Here is a 15,288-nt window from a genome sequence, read left to right on the forward strand (position 1 = left end):
CCCCTCTCCCCACCACCTTCCCCCCGGCAACGCCTAGTACTTCAACTAGTCTGTAACAATGAAGAAGACATTTTACCCCCGGCAACATTAATGGGAGGATAAAGGAAATCTCACACAATGCAAGCACCTGTTGGTTTTACCATATTTGGAGGTGTGAGATCATTGAGTAAGGTAATTAATTCACACTGGGATCTTCGGCATTGATAAGAAAGCAAGAGAAGGATTTGAGTGGTGATAGAGGTGTGCAGGTGGGAAATGGGCGATAAAACAAGGCAGTGTTCTTTATCATGGGTATAATGGACTCACCGATGGCCCCTGGCCGCATGGTGAAGCGACAGGTAAGCCAGTATGAATGATCATGATAGAAATAAATGTAGAAAACAATGAGTTGAAAGATGTGCGGAGAGAATATACCTGAAGTAGAATGTGAGAAAGTGCGCACCTTAGCTCGTGAAATGTATTTATAAATGAGAGGGGAAAATTGAGTGAATTAGTGGTAAAGTCGTTGTAGTTGTAAAGAAACTGAGAGGCAATGACCATAATATCTATTTTGATTTTCTGTGTGTGTGTGTGTGTGTGTGTGTGTGTGTGTGTGTGTGTGTGTGTGTGTGTGTGTGTGTGTGTGTGTGTGTTTCTGCACATCTATTTAGTTTTGCTTTTAAAATGCAAAAACTTTTTCTCTCCAACCGCTAGTCCGATCGATGCAAAACTTTAAACCATGGAGAATATTTTGTTGTTAACTCTGATGTCGTAGATCACATGGTATGGCAGCCATATTGGATAAAAGGGATAAAATTGGACATCATTTTCTCTGAAACCGCTCAACGAAAAAAAATATGAAACTTGGCATATGTAATAATCTACGCATGGGGTATACAGTGTGGTATTGATGGCGTCGTCGGTGAAGTGGTATTCCAGCCATAATTAGTTGAATTGAAATCTTTACCAAAAAATCTGGAACTTCATATATCTGATCTGTGATTTGATGTGAGTCAAAAATTTAACTTATGACATCATAACTCATGCCAACAAACTGTGACACAATAGGGTACATGGATGATATGGGTATATGGGCCATAATAACAGTGGGCCATAATGGCGTGTTCAGTTAACGATGGATTTTTTTTTTTCAGAATGAATGTGTGAGGCAAGACTACGCACTCTACGAGTGACGTTCTAGTTATGTTTGTTTCACCTTTAGAGTTACTGTTGTAGATTCAATACCATGTACTATTGAGAATCTACAGTCTTATGTGGGATACTTATGAGGAGATAGAAATGGGGGCATAATAAACCACAGTGGTTCAAGACCTCAATGTGCCCGGTATCATCTCCAATATTGGTCATTTCCATGCTTACGTGAACTCTCAAGTCAGCTCTCTGATAGTAAGGATTCTAAATGTGCAGCAAGTGCAATCAATTATGACAACAAATGATTGGCCGTTAAATAGACGGAATATCAAAACTGCGATGGCAAATCGCTGAATGTTAATTCCTTTCAAATTACCTTTTGTGCAATTATTTCATTGTGACATTCACAAGGGACTTTGCAACGGGGAGTGGGTACCTGGCTGAGTATTGAGATGTCAGCAGGGAAGCAATAATGGCAATAGGCAATGAATGAAGGGAGGAGAAAGGAAGGATTGAAGAGGAGATGGAGGGTGGAAAAGGGTGGGAGTGGCAGTGGAAAAGCGAGCGTCATCCCACGAGCGCCCGTGTTGAAACCGGAGCCTTGAGTTGGTCTGGCAGACACAGGCAGGGCGGGTGAGGTGCAGAGGGTGGTGCATTGGGGAGAACGAGCCGGAGTGGGTTTACCGGTATCGCCGGAGGGAGGGAAGGGACCGACGTGAGTGTCGTCGGCGAGGTGAGTAGTCTCGACCGCACCCTGCACAGCACACAACACCATCCAGGACCTGAATGCCACCTTATGGTCGGTGTGGCCTCAAGGAGCTTTATATGTTCTTTGTCATTTCATTTTTGTTGCTTAAATGTGTTGGAAACAAATTTTGGACAAAAACCGCTTAACGGAGGAATGGGGTTGTGGTGGCTCCAATGTGTGCAGATGTAAACGGTTTGATACCATTTTAGGATAGATAGTGGGGTAGAGATATTATGGGATTGTTTGTTCATCACAGAAAGGAAAAGCATGTGTGCTGCACGTGGCAGAGTTAAGGAGCTGCTTATTTGATGAAGTTTTCCTTTTGGAGTCGACAGTGAGGAGGATGTCGGACGACGAAGAACCCCAGAAGGCAGGGGTTTTGCACACACAGTAATATTTTGCTGGAAGTGAACTCGTGATTAATGGATAACTTTGATGAGCATGACATCGACGAAGAATGTAAATATCGTCTGGACCCAAACTTGCTCACAGTAACAGATGTGCTTATTCGTGATTAGGATGTACTTATCTGTAATTCTGTGACGTCCCAGTGACGGTCCAACTGTGAACTGTGTACAAGCCTTGGAATTCAAAGTGACGGAAAGGATTAACATTCCTTGGTACAGCTTTCCTGCACATGTCTGCTTCCGTCTCCACTTCATCCTGAATACAGTGCGTTCGTCTATATTTGGAAAAGCTGTATATCTCTCTTCTCTCTCTCTCTCTCTCTCTCTCTCTCTCTCTCTCTCTCTCTCTCTCTCTCTCTATTATCTCTCTCTTTCTCTCTCTCTCTCTCTCTCTCTTTCTCTCTTTCTCTCTTTCTCTCTTTCTCTCTTTCTCTCTTTCTCTCTCTCTCTCTTTCTCTCTTTCTCTCTCTCCCCCTCTGTGTCTCCCTCTCTGTCCCTCTCTCTCCATCTATATCTATTCTTTTCTGTCCCCCCTCTTAGCCCTTTAAGTTGTTAGACCAACATACTCTCTCTCTCTCTCTACCCCTCTCGCCATCTTTCTGTCTTCCCTTTTCTCTCTATCCCACTTCCTTTATCTCTCTCTCTATCTCTCTCTCTATCTCTCTCCCTCTCCCACCCCAAAGCTCCATCTTTCACTTCATCTCCCCCCCCCCTCCTCCCCTCTTCTCCCTCCCCCTTAAACTCTCTCCCAGTCTCAACAAATTTCTCTCACCACTCTCTCTCTGAAAAGGAACTCTCCCCCCTTCCCCCACATGCGATGGGAACTCTCCCCTCCTCCACTCCCCCCCACCCCCAATTCTGCCCCTCTCCCCCTTCTCTCTCCCACTTCCTCTCACCCTGCCCAACTCTCCATTTCCCTCTCTCTTACTCCCTAACAGATCTCCCGTTATCTCTCCCTCTCACTCTCCATATGTCTCCATTTCCCTCCCTCTTTCTCTCTCTGTCTCACTTTCTCCATCTCTCGTCTCGTCTCGTCTCGTCTCGTCTCGTCTCGTCTCGTCTCGTCTCTCTACAGCTACCTTCAGTTCTTTCAATTTCTACCTTTACCTCTTTTTATCTCTACATTTATATATTCGAGGGTAGAAAAGATAATGGTTTGGGATTGGGGACGATCTGAGATGGTGTTGAACAGCTGTCTTGTAAGAATGGAGGGAAGAATGACATTGAGGAGAATGTGGAAGTCGGTTCCACATATGTAAAAAAAGAAGAATGAATGAGTGGAAGTGAGCAGTGATCTTGGATTTTGAGAGTTTCAACAGAAGGTAGTTGGTGATGAACCGCGTGTGCCCTGCAGGAGCTTGGGGAGGTGGAGGGGTGGAACTGGGCGGGGGGAAAACATGGAAGGAGCAGAGGATGCAAGTGACCACAAAGGATGTGGTAGATGATAGAGAGACCACAAACCTGTCTGCAATGGGAAAGTGATTTGGGCTCAGACTCATCGCAGGGATTCCAGTAATTTTGAAGGCCTTACTTTCCACAGCTTTCCAGAGGTTTTGAGGGGGTGGGTGAGGGGGAAGGTTTGAGTGGGTGGTGTATGGAGAAGCTATGAGAGCATGGGGTGAGGGCAGTGTTTCGAGGGTGGGGTGACGAGGGATGCTGATTCCAAATTTTGAAAATTGGACAAAAAAAGATAAATATCATGAGGTAAAATGTTTTGTTGAAGGTATGGAGAAAGGTGGTGCAGTGGATGCTGGAGAAGGCTTGGGGGAGCAAGTGCTTCCCTGATGGACAGTTTTGGAAAATAATATTTGTAAAGAAGAAGAAGTGGAATAGATCATGGTGAAGAAGAATAACACATCGGGTACTCTTAACGAAAAATTTTAGGAAAAATGAAGCATTTTGCAAAATGCTTTTAAAGGAAGAAGGGAGAAGTGTTTATATTCAATGAAGATTCAGTTTGGAGATATTGAGAAAAGGGAGAAAAAAAAATGGAGAACAGGAAGTACGGGCAGAAGGAAGTTCTAGTGGAATGAGATTATTGTGGAGTGAATTTTTTTTTCTTGAAGTGAGGAGGGGAAATAGTATAATGTTGAGGACGTGGAAAGTACAATATTTGGGAAGAAAGAAGCAAAATGAAGAACATGGAGAAAAAAAGGAACATACTTTTCACAGCACCCGTCTGAGGAGTAGGTCTTTTTTTTCTCTTTTTTTTGTATACAAAATCGAGGCTCGTGAAAGAGCGAACATTAATCACACAAAAAGTCAAACCGACACATAAAACACAAAATAAGAGGAGCGGCAGACAAGATGGGGAGGGAGGGGGAAGGACACAAACACATCATTTGAGAGCAGGGACATCGGGAGAAATGTGGGAGGGGGAGGGCTTTGGGGGAGGTGGGAGAGGTATAAAACATGAACACTGCAAGGACTTCCAGGAAAGAAGTTGGAATTTCAAAAAAAAAAAAGTGTATCTGGGGTGAATTATCCGGGGTAGAAAAGTTCAAGGTTTTGGATGGGGAAAGATAAGAGATGGTGGTGAACAGCTGTTTTGAAGACCTGGAGGGAGGGGTGGGATTGAAGGGAGTGGGGGAGTTTGTTCCAGAGGCGGGAGAAAAGAGGAATGAAAGAGTGAAGGTGAGTAGAGAGCCGAGATTTCGGCAGTTTAACCATCAGAGGGTTGCTGGCAGATCTTGTGCGACCTGTAGGAATATTTGGGGGACAGAGCACAGAGAGAGCTGGGGGAGCAAGGCCTTGAACAACACGAAAATGAATTCGACAAATACAGCACAACGAGGTACGATGTAACATGGAAAATTGGATGGAAACACAAACAGCAACACATGGATTTTCAATCTAACAGAAAAACACGAAAAATCCTGTTCGGAAAACTTAGCTTAAAATGAGGTGGAAACGGAGACTGCAGATTCGACCAACATGTAGAAAAACCCCGAACTGGAAGTAATTTATTATTCAATTGTCGTGGCCTATGGTTCCGGCCTGTGAAGGTCTTTATTGCCTGTGTAGATTTGTCATCTTCCTCTCTCCCCCAACTCGGTGTCATGCCTCAGATAACATTGTTTCAATTCTTGGCAAATCACTCCAAAACCCTACCATGCATTCAACACATCTCCCAACGCTTGTGTATACTTGGGGGCAGAAAATTCCTCATGTGCTCCATATGTCTTCATTTATGACACCTTGGAGGGTCATCCAATATTCTATTTTTCGATTTGATACACAATTTGATATACAGTGCATTCAGAAAGTATTCAGACCCCTTCACTTTTTTCACATTTTGTTATGTTGCAGCCTTATGCTGAAATCGTTTAAATTCATTTTTTCCCTCATCAATCTCCACTCAATACCCCATAATAACAAAGAGAAAACAGGATTTTAGAAAGTTTTGCATATTTATTAAAACGAAAAAACTGAAATATCACATTGACATAAGTATTCAGACCCTTAAGTCAGTACTTAGTTGAAGCACCTTTGGCAGCGATTACAGCCCCGAGTCTTCTTGGGTATGACGCGACAAGCTTTGCACTCCTGGATTTGGGGATTTTCTGCCATTCTTCTCTGCAGATCCTCTCAAGCTCTGTCAGGTTGGATGGGGCCCGTCGGTGGACAGCCATTTTCAGGTCTCTCTAGAGATGTTCGATTGGGTTCAAGTCAGGGCTCTGGCTGGGCCACTCAAGGACCTTCACAGAGTTGTCCCTAAGGCACTCCTGCATTGTCTTGGCTGTGTGCTTTGGGTTATTGTCCTGTTGGAAGGTGAACCTTCGGCCCAGTCTGAGGTCCTGAGCGGTCTGTTTCAGGTTTTCATTAAGGATATCTCTGTACTTTGCTCCGTTCATTGTTCCCTCAACCCTGACCAGTCCCCCAGTACCTGCTGCTGAAAAACACCTCCTCAGCATGATGCTGCCACCACCATGCTTCACTATTGGGATGGTATTGGGCAGGTGATGAGCGGTGCCTGGTTTCCACCAGACACGACACTTAGAATTGAGGCCAAACAGTTCAATCTTGGTTTCATCGGACCATAGAATCTTGTTTCTCACAGTCTGAGAGTCCTTTTGGTGCTTTTTTGCAAACTCCAAGCGGGCTATCATGTGTCTTTCACTGAGGAGAGGCTTCCGTCTGGCCACTCTGCCATAAAGCCCAGATCAGTGGAGTGTTGCAGTGATTGTTGTCCTTCTGGAAGTTTCTCCCATCTCCACACAGGATCTCTGGAGCTCATCCAGAGTGACCATCGGGTTCTTGGTCACCTCTCTTACCAAGGCCCTTCTCCCCCAATTGCTCAGTTGGCCGGGCGGCCAGCTCTAGGAAGAGTCCTGGTTGTTACAAACCTCTTCCATTTAAGAATTATGGAGGCCACTGTGCTCTTGGGAACCTTCAATGCAGCAGATATTTATTTGTAGGCTTCCCCAGATCTGTGCCTCGACACAATCCTGTCTCTGAGCTCTGCAGGCAGTTCCTTCGACCTCATGGCTTGGTTCTTGCTCTGATATGCATTGTCAGGTGTGAGACCTTATATAGACAGGTGTGTGCCTTTCCAAATCATGTCCAATCAATTGAATTTACGACAGGTGGACTCCAATCAAGGTGTAGAAACATCTCAAAGATGATCAAGAGAAATTGGAGGCACCTGAGCTAAATTTCAAGTGTTATCGCAAAGGGTCTGAATACTTATGTCAATGTGATATTTCAGTTTTTTATTTTTAATAAATTTTCAAAACTTTCTAAAATCCTGTTTTCTCTTTGTCATTATGGGGTATTGAGTGCAGATTGATGAGGGAAAAAATGAATTTAAACGATTTTTTCAGCATAAGGCTATAACATAACAAAATGTGAAAAAAGTGAAGGGGTCTGAATACTTTCTGAATGCACTGTATGTTTGATAACCTATTGGTACTAGAGGTATGTACACTTCCTTGTGAGCCTTCTTGTCTCGCTTCGCCAGCCGGCCCCAAAAGAATGTGGACATAATCGAGACCATTAAAGATCTCGTCGATATGCCATTATCTTTTTTAATATGTCGTATTCAAATGAACAGAATTGATCCATGGACCATTATTATATTTAACTTATTTTCAACCTAACTGGGCAAAATGGCATCAGTACCCATGTTCTCATGTCCTGCTTTTCTTCAATTGTTTTTTCTCTGTTTGCTATATTTAGTCTGTCCTTCTCCTTTGGCCATTTCCCTTCTGTCTGGAGGTCAACAAACATCATTCCAATCCACAAGATAAACTGATACTCTCAACTGCAGACCAGTGAGCTTGCTTCCAATTATAATCGAAGACATAGAATCCATCATTATTTCTGATGCCAAGTCTTTTCTGTTTTCACACCACCCGATCTCTGACCATCAGTTTGGATTTTGTCCCGATCACTCAACTCTGGACATGCTGCTGCTCCTCTATCAGCGATGGATGGATGCCCTGAATCTCAATCAATAGGTCGGTACGGTCACCCTGAACATATCTCTGGTATTCGACACAATCTGGCATATTCAGAAAACACTCCCGAACTCATGAATTTTATAGGGTCTGTGATATAGCAACAACTAGGACGGTGCTAGGTAGAGTGCATACCTCCACCAGGCTGAACAGTTTATGTGTTGTATCCCACGAATAGGTCAGATCTGGATCCAGACTTGAACCAAAATCGAATAAACTTGTTCTTCTCACGTACCCAACTCATTCACCAAGTTTTGTCATTCGTCCACAACTTTTTGAGATATCGTGCTATATATCGGTTTTAGCCCTATGAGTCAATGGTGAAGAATCACTTTAAAAAAAAATCTCTGATGCGGATCCGGATTCAAATCTTCATCAAAACGGAATCGATTCTTCCTTGTCATACACCCAACCTGTCCACCAAATTTCGTCCCAATCCGTCCACAACTTTTTGAGATATCCTGTTCACAGACAAACAAACAGACAGACAATGGTGAAAACCTCACCTCCATACACCTTCGGTGGTGGAGTGAAAGATGCAATAAAAGAAGACCCAATTATGACTGAGATTACATTAGTACAGCGGATAAGCTCTCATATTTTAACAAATTGTGCATTTTTTGAGAAAAGCATGAAATTTCTAGCATAGTTAGGATATACCATAAGGTTTATTTTCAGATGTGGAGGGAAGTCAGATTTGATCTCTGAGGACCGTGAGAGGTCAAATCCAAAATGGCCGCCAGTCCACCGGGTCTAATGTTCAAACGCGCTTATAGGTGTCTGTTACGTGGTCCCCTCGGTGAATACCTGGTCTCGGTGACCCCCGGACCGTGAGAGGAACTCCGCCAGCAAGCTGTATTATATATGCGCTTTCGCCACGCAATCCATATGAATTTCACCCAGGAGACAACTGATGTTCAAGGATATATTTCCAATGGTAATGATACCATACAATTTCAATGACACAACCACGGAGATTTTCCCCGAGCAATCAACAATACACAATCATCACCAATTCCCAATTCACAATCAATTCCCTATGATTAAGATGGCCATCTTATACATGTGTGTCCCGGTGAGTACTCACGACACCCTTTTGGTCTCGATCCCTCACAGTGTCTCTGGGCCCCTCCTGACCAAGATGATGGTCGCCGTCGCCGCACTCGGGCGGTTGAACGAACCCCAGGTGGACGTGTTTCCACCGGGCAGGTATCGTACCAGGCACCGTGGCTGCAGCCCCTCGTGGCCACGCGAAGCGGATACGGTAGAGCAAGCCAAACCCCACGCCGCTTGCAAGGCGCGTTAGGCCCCAACGTGCGACCCGCACGCGTCTGTTTGGACGGTGCCGCGAACAATGCCAGACGCGGGGTCGATGCACGGCCCCACGTCAACTTGACGTCAACTTGACGTCTCCACCGGGCAGGTACACGTCCCGGTGATTCCTCTCGCCAGACAGGCTTCGGAACGCCGCTGTTCCACGCAGCGCAAGGTCGATCCCACCTTTTGTCGGAGCGGGGCGAGGAAGAATACTCGTCCTTTTTTCCTCGTGTCTTTTTCTCTTCCGTTTCCGGTCACTTCCGTTTCCGGCCACTCCCTCAGAAGGGCTCCTGACCCTCCAACCACAACAACTACACAACAACTTAATATACTACACACGGATAAGCAAAGACCTGAATGGTAATTCACATACATTCACATAAATATGTAACACTCCCCCCCTTCAAGAAAGAAAGTTTGAACCCAGCGAAAACTTTCTTTGCCGGCCAATTTGGAGAAACAAACCAGATAACTCAACCCCCCCCCACATTATCCGTTCCCCCCGGGCACAGTTATCACTTAAAAATAAAGCAACCAAAATTTCACCACAACCCCTCCAGATTACTCCCTCTGGACTAAGTACCAACAACGACCTTGTCCCTGCCAAATCAAACTCCATCTCAGGACCCTCTGACTTTGACCGTCAGTTTCTTGGGAATGAAGGTTAAGGGGTTGATCAAAGATCCAAAGTTAAGCAACTCGATAGCACTTTTTCCGGGAGGCCAAGCCGAGTATTCACTACATGGATGCCTTTAGGAACGCGGAGTTCACGGTTAGTCCGTGCAGGAAAGTTCTCTACATGGGCGCCTTGAGGAACGTGGAGTTCACGGTTAGTCCGTGCATGAAAGTTCACTACATGGACGCCTTTAGGAACGGCGTTCACGGTTAATTCGTGTAGGAATCTTGGCTCGGCGGCTCCGCCGCCTTCAGTGCTTCAACTTCTCAGAACTTCCCTAATAATTAGGGTGGGACCACTGGTCCCTGTAGTCCCATGAATAGCGGTCTCCTTCTCGGCCACTACCAAAACTACCGCCCAGTTGTCCTCTCCTGTAGACTTCTCGACGCCTACGAAATGCCTTCCCTACTGTTATGGTCCGACCCTCCAAATCCTTGCCATTCCAATTCTTCTCTGCCTCTCTGGCGTCTTCTGTGCTTGCAAACGTGACAAAGCCGAACCCTCTTGACTGTTGCGTTTCCCAGTCTCTTACCAACCGCACTTCCACCAGCGGCCCATATCTGTTGAAGACAGAGGTCAGAACTTCTTCCTCTGTTTTGAAGTTCAGTCCCCCGACAAATAACTTGGCACTTTTGTCGCCATCCCGAGCTGGTGTGGTGTTATTTTCCCTGCTGGGCTCTTTACCAACCCTCAGGTTACCATAAACTTGACCCCCGGCCAAATCATTCCCGATAACCACAGATACACCCTCTACAGGAAGCGTGGCTTGTAAACCGACGGTGACCGGTCCTGACACCAAATCGGACTCCAAATGGATGACATGAAGGGGAGCACTAACACCGCCCCCGATCCCCTGTAAACGAACACTATCCCCCGTTGCCGTCTCCTCGGACCATGGCAAAATGCCTTCAAGCATTAAAGATTGATGTGCCCCTGTGTCCCTCAATATCCTAACCGGTTTCCGGTTAGTCGAGGCTCCATCCCGTGACACAAACCCCTCTGAAATAAATGGTTGGTAACCCTTTTGATGGCGATTTCTCACAATGGCCATTGCATTTGGAGTCGTAATAGTCGGACTCCGCTCTGGGTCTTCCCTTTTCCGGAGGTAACATTGGGACATCAAGTGTCCAGTTTTATGGCAAAAAGCACAAGTAGGCCCGGGGGAGAACCTCGGGGTCGGCCTTGAGCCCCCCGAAAAATAAGTTTGTCTTGGGTCCGTAGCCCTCTGATTTCTAACAGTTGGGGTATCATAGTTGTCCCCATAATCATCTCGAGGTCGCCGCCATGTATTGTCGTTCTCCGCACCTGCTGTTCCCCACCTCCCCTGCGGAGATCTAGGCGAGGAGTTAGGTTCGTGGACCCCTATTCGGTGGGTTAAGGCATAATCATCTGCCATGGGGGCTGCCTCCCACAACTTTGGTACTTTCTTTTCCTGCAGGTACACTTTGATGTCCTCGTGGACACACTGCTGAAATTCCTCCACCAGGATCAAGTCACGCAATGTTTCGAAGTCTTTCCCGACTCCTTTTGACTCACACCACCGATCAAACATGTTTTCTTTCACTCTGGCAAACTCCACATGGGTCTCACTCTCCCTCTTCCTGGCATTCCTGAAGTTTTGCCTGTAAGCTTCCGGAACCAACTCATAGGCTTTGAGGATGTGCTTCTTCAGTACCTCATAATCTGCACATTGGTCCATTGGTAGCGCCGAATAAATCTCTTGAGCTTTTCCCACCAGCACACTTTGCACGAGTATGGTCCAGGCCTCCTCCGGCCAGTTTAATTGTCGAGCCACTTTCTCAAAGTGTGGAAAAAATCTCGCGACTTCCTTTTCACTGAACGGTGGAACCAGCCTCACATGTCTGCCCACATCCCAGGTTTTCTGGTAAGGTGTCGACCCCGTCAGCAAGGGTGGTGCCTCTCCCCGTTCTCTCATTAACTCCAGCTCCTTGAATTTAATTTCTTGCTGAAGCTCCATGTCACGTTCCTTTAATTTCCTTTCCGCTTTTCTCTCCTCTGCTTCGAGTTCCCTTGTTTTCATCCTTTCTAACCTTTCCTGGAGTTCTCGTTCCCTTCTCCTTTCTTCTTCTGCTTGTTTCTCTTCTCTCCTCTCTTCTGCTTTCCTTTCTTCTTCTTTTAACCTTTCCTGGAGTTCTCGTTCCACTCTCCTTTCCTCTGCTTGTTTCTCTTCTCTCCTCTCTTCTGCTTTCCTTTCTTCTTCTTTGATCCGTTCCTGGCTCCGTAATTGCAACTCCAGTTTCCGGAGCTCAACGTCTTCTGGTTCTTCGGGTAGCCACTCCCAGGCTAACTCGGCCCATGTTCCTAATCCCACCATAGATTGTATCACCATGGCCTGCAACTCTGCCTTCCTCAAATTAGTTCGGACCTCCAAGTTAAAATGTTTGGCCAATTTCAAGAGGTCCGACTTTAGCAACGCTCGGAACTGTGCCTCACTCGGGGTTACCCCAAAGTTCTGTGCCACAAACGCCATGGTGTCTATCGTTAACACCTGTTAACCTTCACCCAAGACTTTACCCCAATTTCTCAAAAAAATTTACCAATTAATAATGTTCAAACGCGCTTAAAGGTGTCATTTCCAACTAAATTTGGGATTCCCATTCATTTGGTGATACTTTTGAGATCGCCAGAACTCAAGGACATGCATTTAGGTCACGGTCAAGGTCAAATTACGTTAAATATCTATTTTTATGATACTGCAGTTGGAACTGCTATTGGAAAAAGTTCATTTGAACTTTTAAAACTTTATTTTTTCAGGTACAGGGATAGGTACAGAACACCCAAAGACCAGAAATGATGAAAAAAAAGTGTTTACACTGCAAGGAATGATGCAATAACCTCTGAAAAAATAACTGTAGTTAACCAAGTATGTCCACCAAAGCTTGCATTAAATCAAGTGCAATGATGAAAATTGGTAATGATCTAAATCTAACAGTCTCCAGAACAGAAGCACAGTGCAGTGCACTTGAGTGCAGCTTTGGCACACTTGCAGCGTCCAGTGCATCCTTTCTTGCAGCGACAGTGGATCAATTCATGGCACGATTTTGATGCTTCAGGGAGAGTGCACCAAAGAGGCTGCCACCCAGTTGTCTCCTTGGTCCAGCCCCAGTCAGGTGGGTCTGGCATCTCTGGATCCATGACCAATGCCTGGTTACAACAGTTGGCCTGGTAGCAAGTGCGCTTGATGTGCTGCTTGAGTGTTGCCTGGGTTGGAGAAATGTTCTCTAGAGTTCTACACTTCTGTGTGAAGAGCTGTTTCCTGGCATCATTCACTTCCGTGCTCTCACTGGTTCGGTCGTACATCAGCACCACAAATCGCTCTAGCAGTAACATTGAGCCTTCACTGACCTCACTTGGCATGCCTAGGAGTTCATTGAAAGCATCATTCACCTCTGGGCATCCCAAATTTAGTTGGAAATGACGCCTATAATGTTTTTCTACACTATTTGGTTCCAAAATTAAGCGCGTTTGAACATTAGACTCGGTGGGCTGGCGGCCATTTTGGATTTGACCTCTCACGGTTCTCAGAGGTCAAATCTGACTTCCCTCCACATGTGAAAATAAACCTTATGGTGTGCACTAACTATTTTAGAAATTTCATGCTTTTCTCATAAAATGCACAATTGTTGTTGTTATCTGCTGGACTACATGAGTGAAGTGATATGGAGATCTGCAAATCAGAGGACAGGAATTAAAGAAAACATTTTCCATTAAAAGTCCAACACAGTGGAAATATAAATACGATACATTGTATAATAAAATTTCATGTTTGACAGAAACATTTCCACAATCAGGGATATCATGTTTATCATGTTCTACTGGATTCCCAAGAAGCTTGTAACCAGAGAAAGCTTTTCTTTTCTGATTAGATTTGCTTCTCAACCAAGATGTATCATTTATTGAGTCTACATGCAGTGATGAACCCAAGATTTGGCAGCAGATTCGTTAATTATGCAAAATTCACCACAAGTTTCATCCAAAAGCGGTTCTTCACTATAATTACTCTCGGCAGAGGAGAGGGTGTTGCATCTAGGTCTGGTTGTTATTTGCGAAAATCGAAGAATTTTCACGTATACTGGTTGGTCTTGTGCATTATTGTGTCTGTCTGGTTGTTTGTCTGTCTGCATGTCAATCGCATACAGGTCGCAATTTTAAACCGATCTCCATGAAACTTCACCAAATGGTAGAGTTGGTCATAAGCAATAAGCTTATTGATTTTGAGGTCAAAAGGTCAACAGAGGCCAAATTTCTAAAATTCTCAATTTTCATATGATTGACTTAATATTTGAACTCTTAAGACCCTTTAACACACCTAAACCCCTTTAGAGCCTTTATAACCCTAAGACCCCATGAGACCCCTAAACCTCATATAACTCTAAGACCATTTAAACCCTCTAATACTCTTTCGAACCCTAATAACCTGTAGAACCCCAAGACCCCTAAGAACCAGTATGAGTGAAGATTTCCATGGATACCATAAGAGGATAGTTTGTTGAGCAGTGCAAGGTGCCAGCCCATGTCGAAGGCATGAGATATGTCAAGGGAGACGGCTCTGATTTTCTGTTAGGCATTGAGGACCTCCATCCATTGTTGAGACAGCAGAAGCTTCATGTCCATGGCCAACTGAAAGGTCATTTAGACCTTTCATTTGCATTCAATGACCTTTCATTTATTACATCCTTCTATTTATTTGCCACACAAAATACACTGCACAAAATAAATCCTGGTGAGGGTCTGCAATCTCTGATTGTCCTTTCTACTTCATTCTGTAAAACGATCCTATATATGATTTGAAAAGCATCATTATCCCTTTGGACAAGGAAATATGAAGTCAAATGTCATATTCTCCAGCGTTCCTCAATGTTCCTCAATGGACTGTTGAGTCCTCGATGTTCCTCAATGGTCTGATGATTCCTCAATGTTCCTCAATGGTCTGTTGAGTCCTCGATGTTCCTCAATGGACTGTTGATTCCTCAATGTTCCTCAATGGACTGTTGAGTCCTCGATGTTCCTCAATGGTCTGTTGAGTCATTATGTTCCTCAATGGTCTGTTGAGTCCTTGATGTTTCTCAATGGACTGTGGATTCCTCAATGTTCCTCAATGGTCTGTTGAGTCCTTATGTTCCTCAATGATCTGTTGATTCTTCAATGTTCCTCATTGGATTATTGAGTCCTCGATGTTCCTCAATGGTCTGTTGAGTCCTTGATGTTCCTCAATGGACTGTGGATTCCTCAATGTTCCTCAATGGTCTGTTGAGTCCTTATGTTCCTCAATGATCTGTTGATTCTTCAATGTTCCTCAATGGATTATTGAGTCCTCGATGTTCCTCAATGACTGTTGAATCCTTGATGTTCCTCAAAGGTCTGTTGAATCCTTGATGTTCCGCAATGGTCTTTTGATTCCTCAATGTTCCTCAAAGGACTGTTGAATCCTCAATGTTTCTCCATGGAATGTTGATTCCTCAATGTTCCTCCATGGATTGTTGATTCCGCAATGTTCCTCAATGGACTGTTGATTCTTTGATATTCCTC

At 44.7% G+C, this 15,288-nt stretch overlaps 1 protein-coding gene across 5 annotated transcripts in view; it reads left to right on the forward strand.

The window, feature by feature from the left end:
* Positions 1-15,288, forward strand: part of LOC137439001 (schwannomin-interacting protein 1) — a 322,566-nt gene that overhangs the window by 194,540 nt on the left and 112,738 nt on the right. The window contains exons 1-2 of one of the 5 annotated variants that reach the window (XM_078767610.1): positions 1,766-1,864; positions 2,136-2,249. The exons of 2 other annotated variants lie outside the window; for them this stretch is intronic. In XM_078767610.1, the coding sequence (XP_078623736.1) occupies positions 2,223-2,249 (27 nt within the window). In that variant the 5' untranslated portion in view covers positions 1,766-1,864; positions 2,136-2,222. Of the gene's footprint in view, positions 1-1,700; positions 1,865-2,135; positions 2,250-15,288 lie in introns of those variants that run through there. 2 more of the 5 variants (XM_068134555.2, XM_078767609.1) reach the window with 2 other exon arrangements.

This window comes from Myxine glutinosa, chromosome 13 (assembly GCF_964187855.1).
Source record: "Myxine glutinosa chromosome 13, kmMyxGlut1.1, whole genome shotgun sequence".
NCBI lineage: Eukaryota > Metazoa > Chordata > Myxini > Myxiniformes > Myxinidae > Myxine > Myxine glutinosa.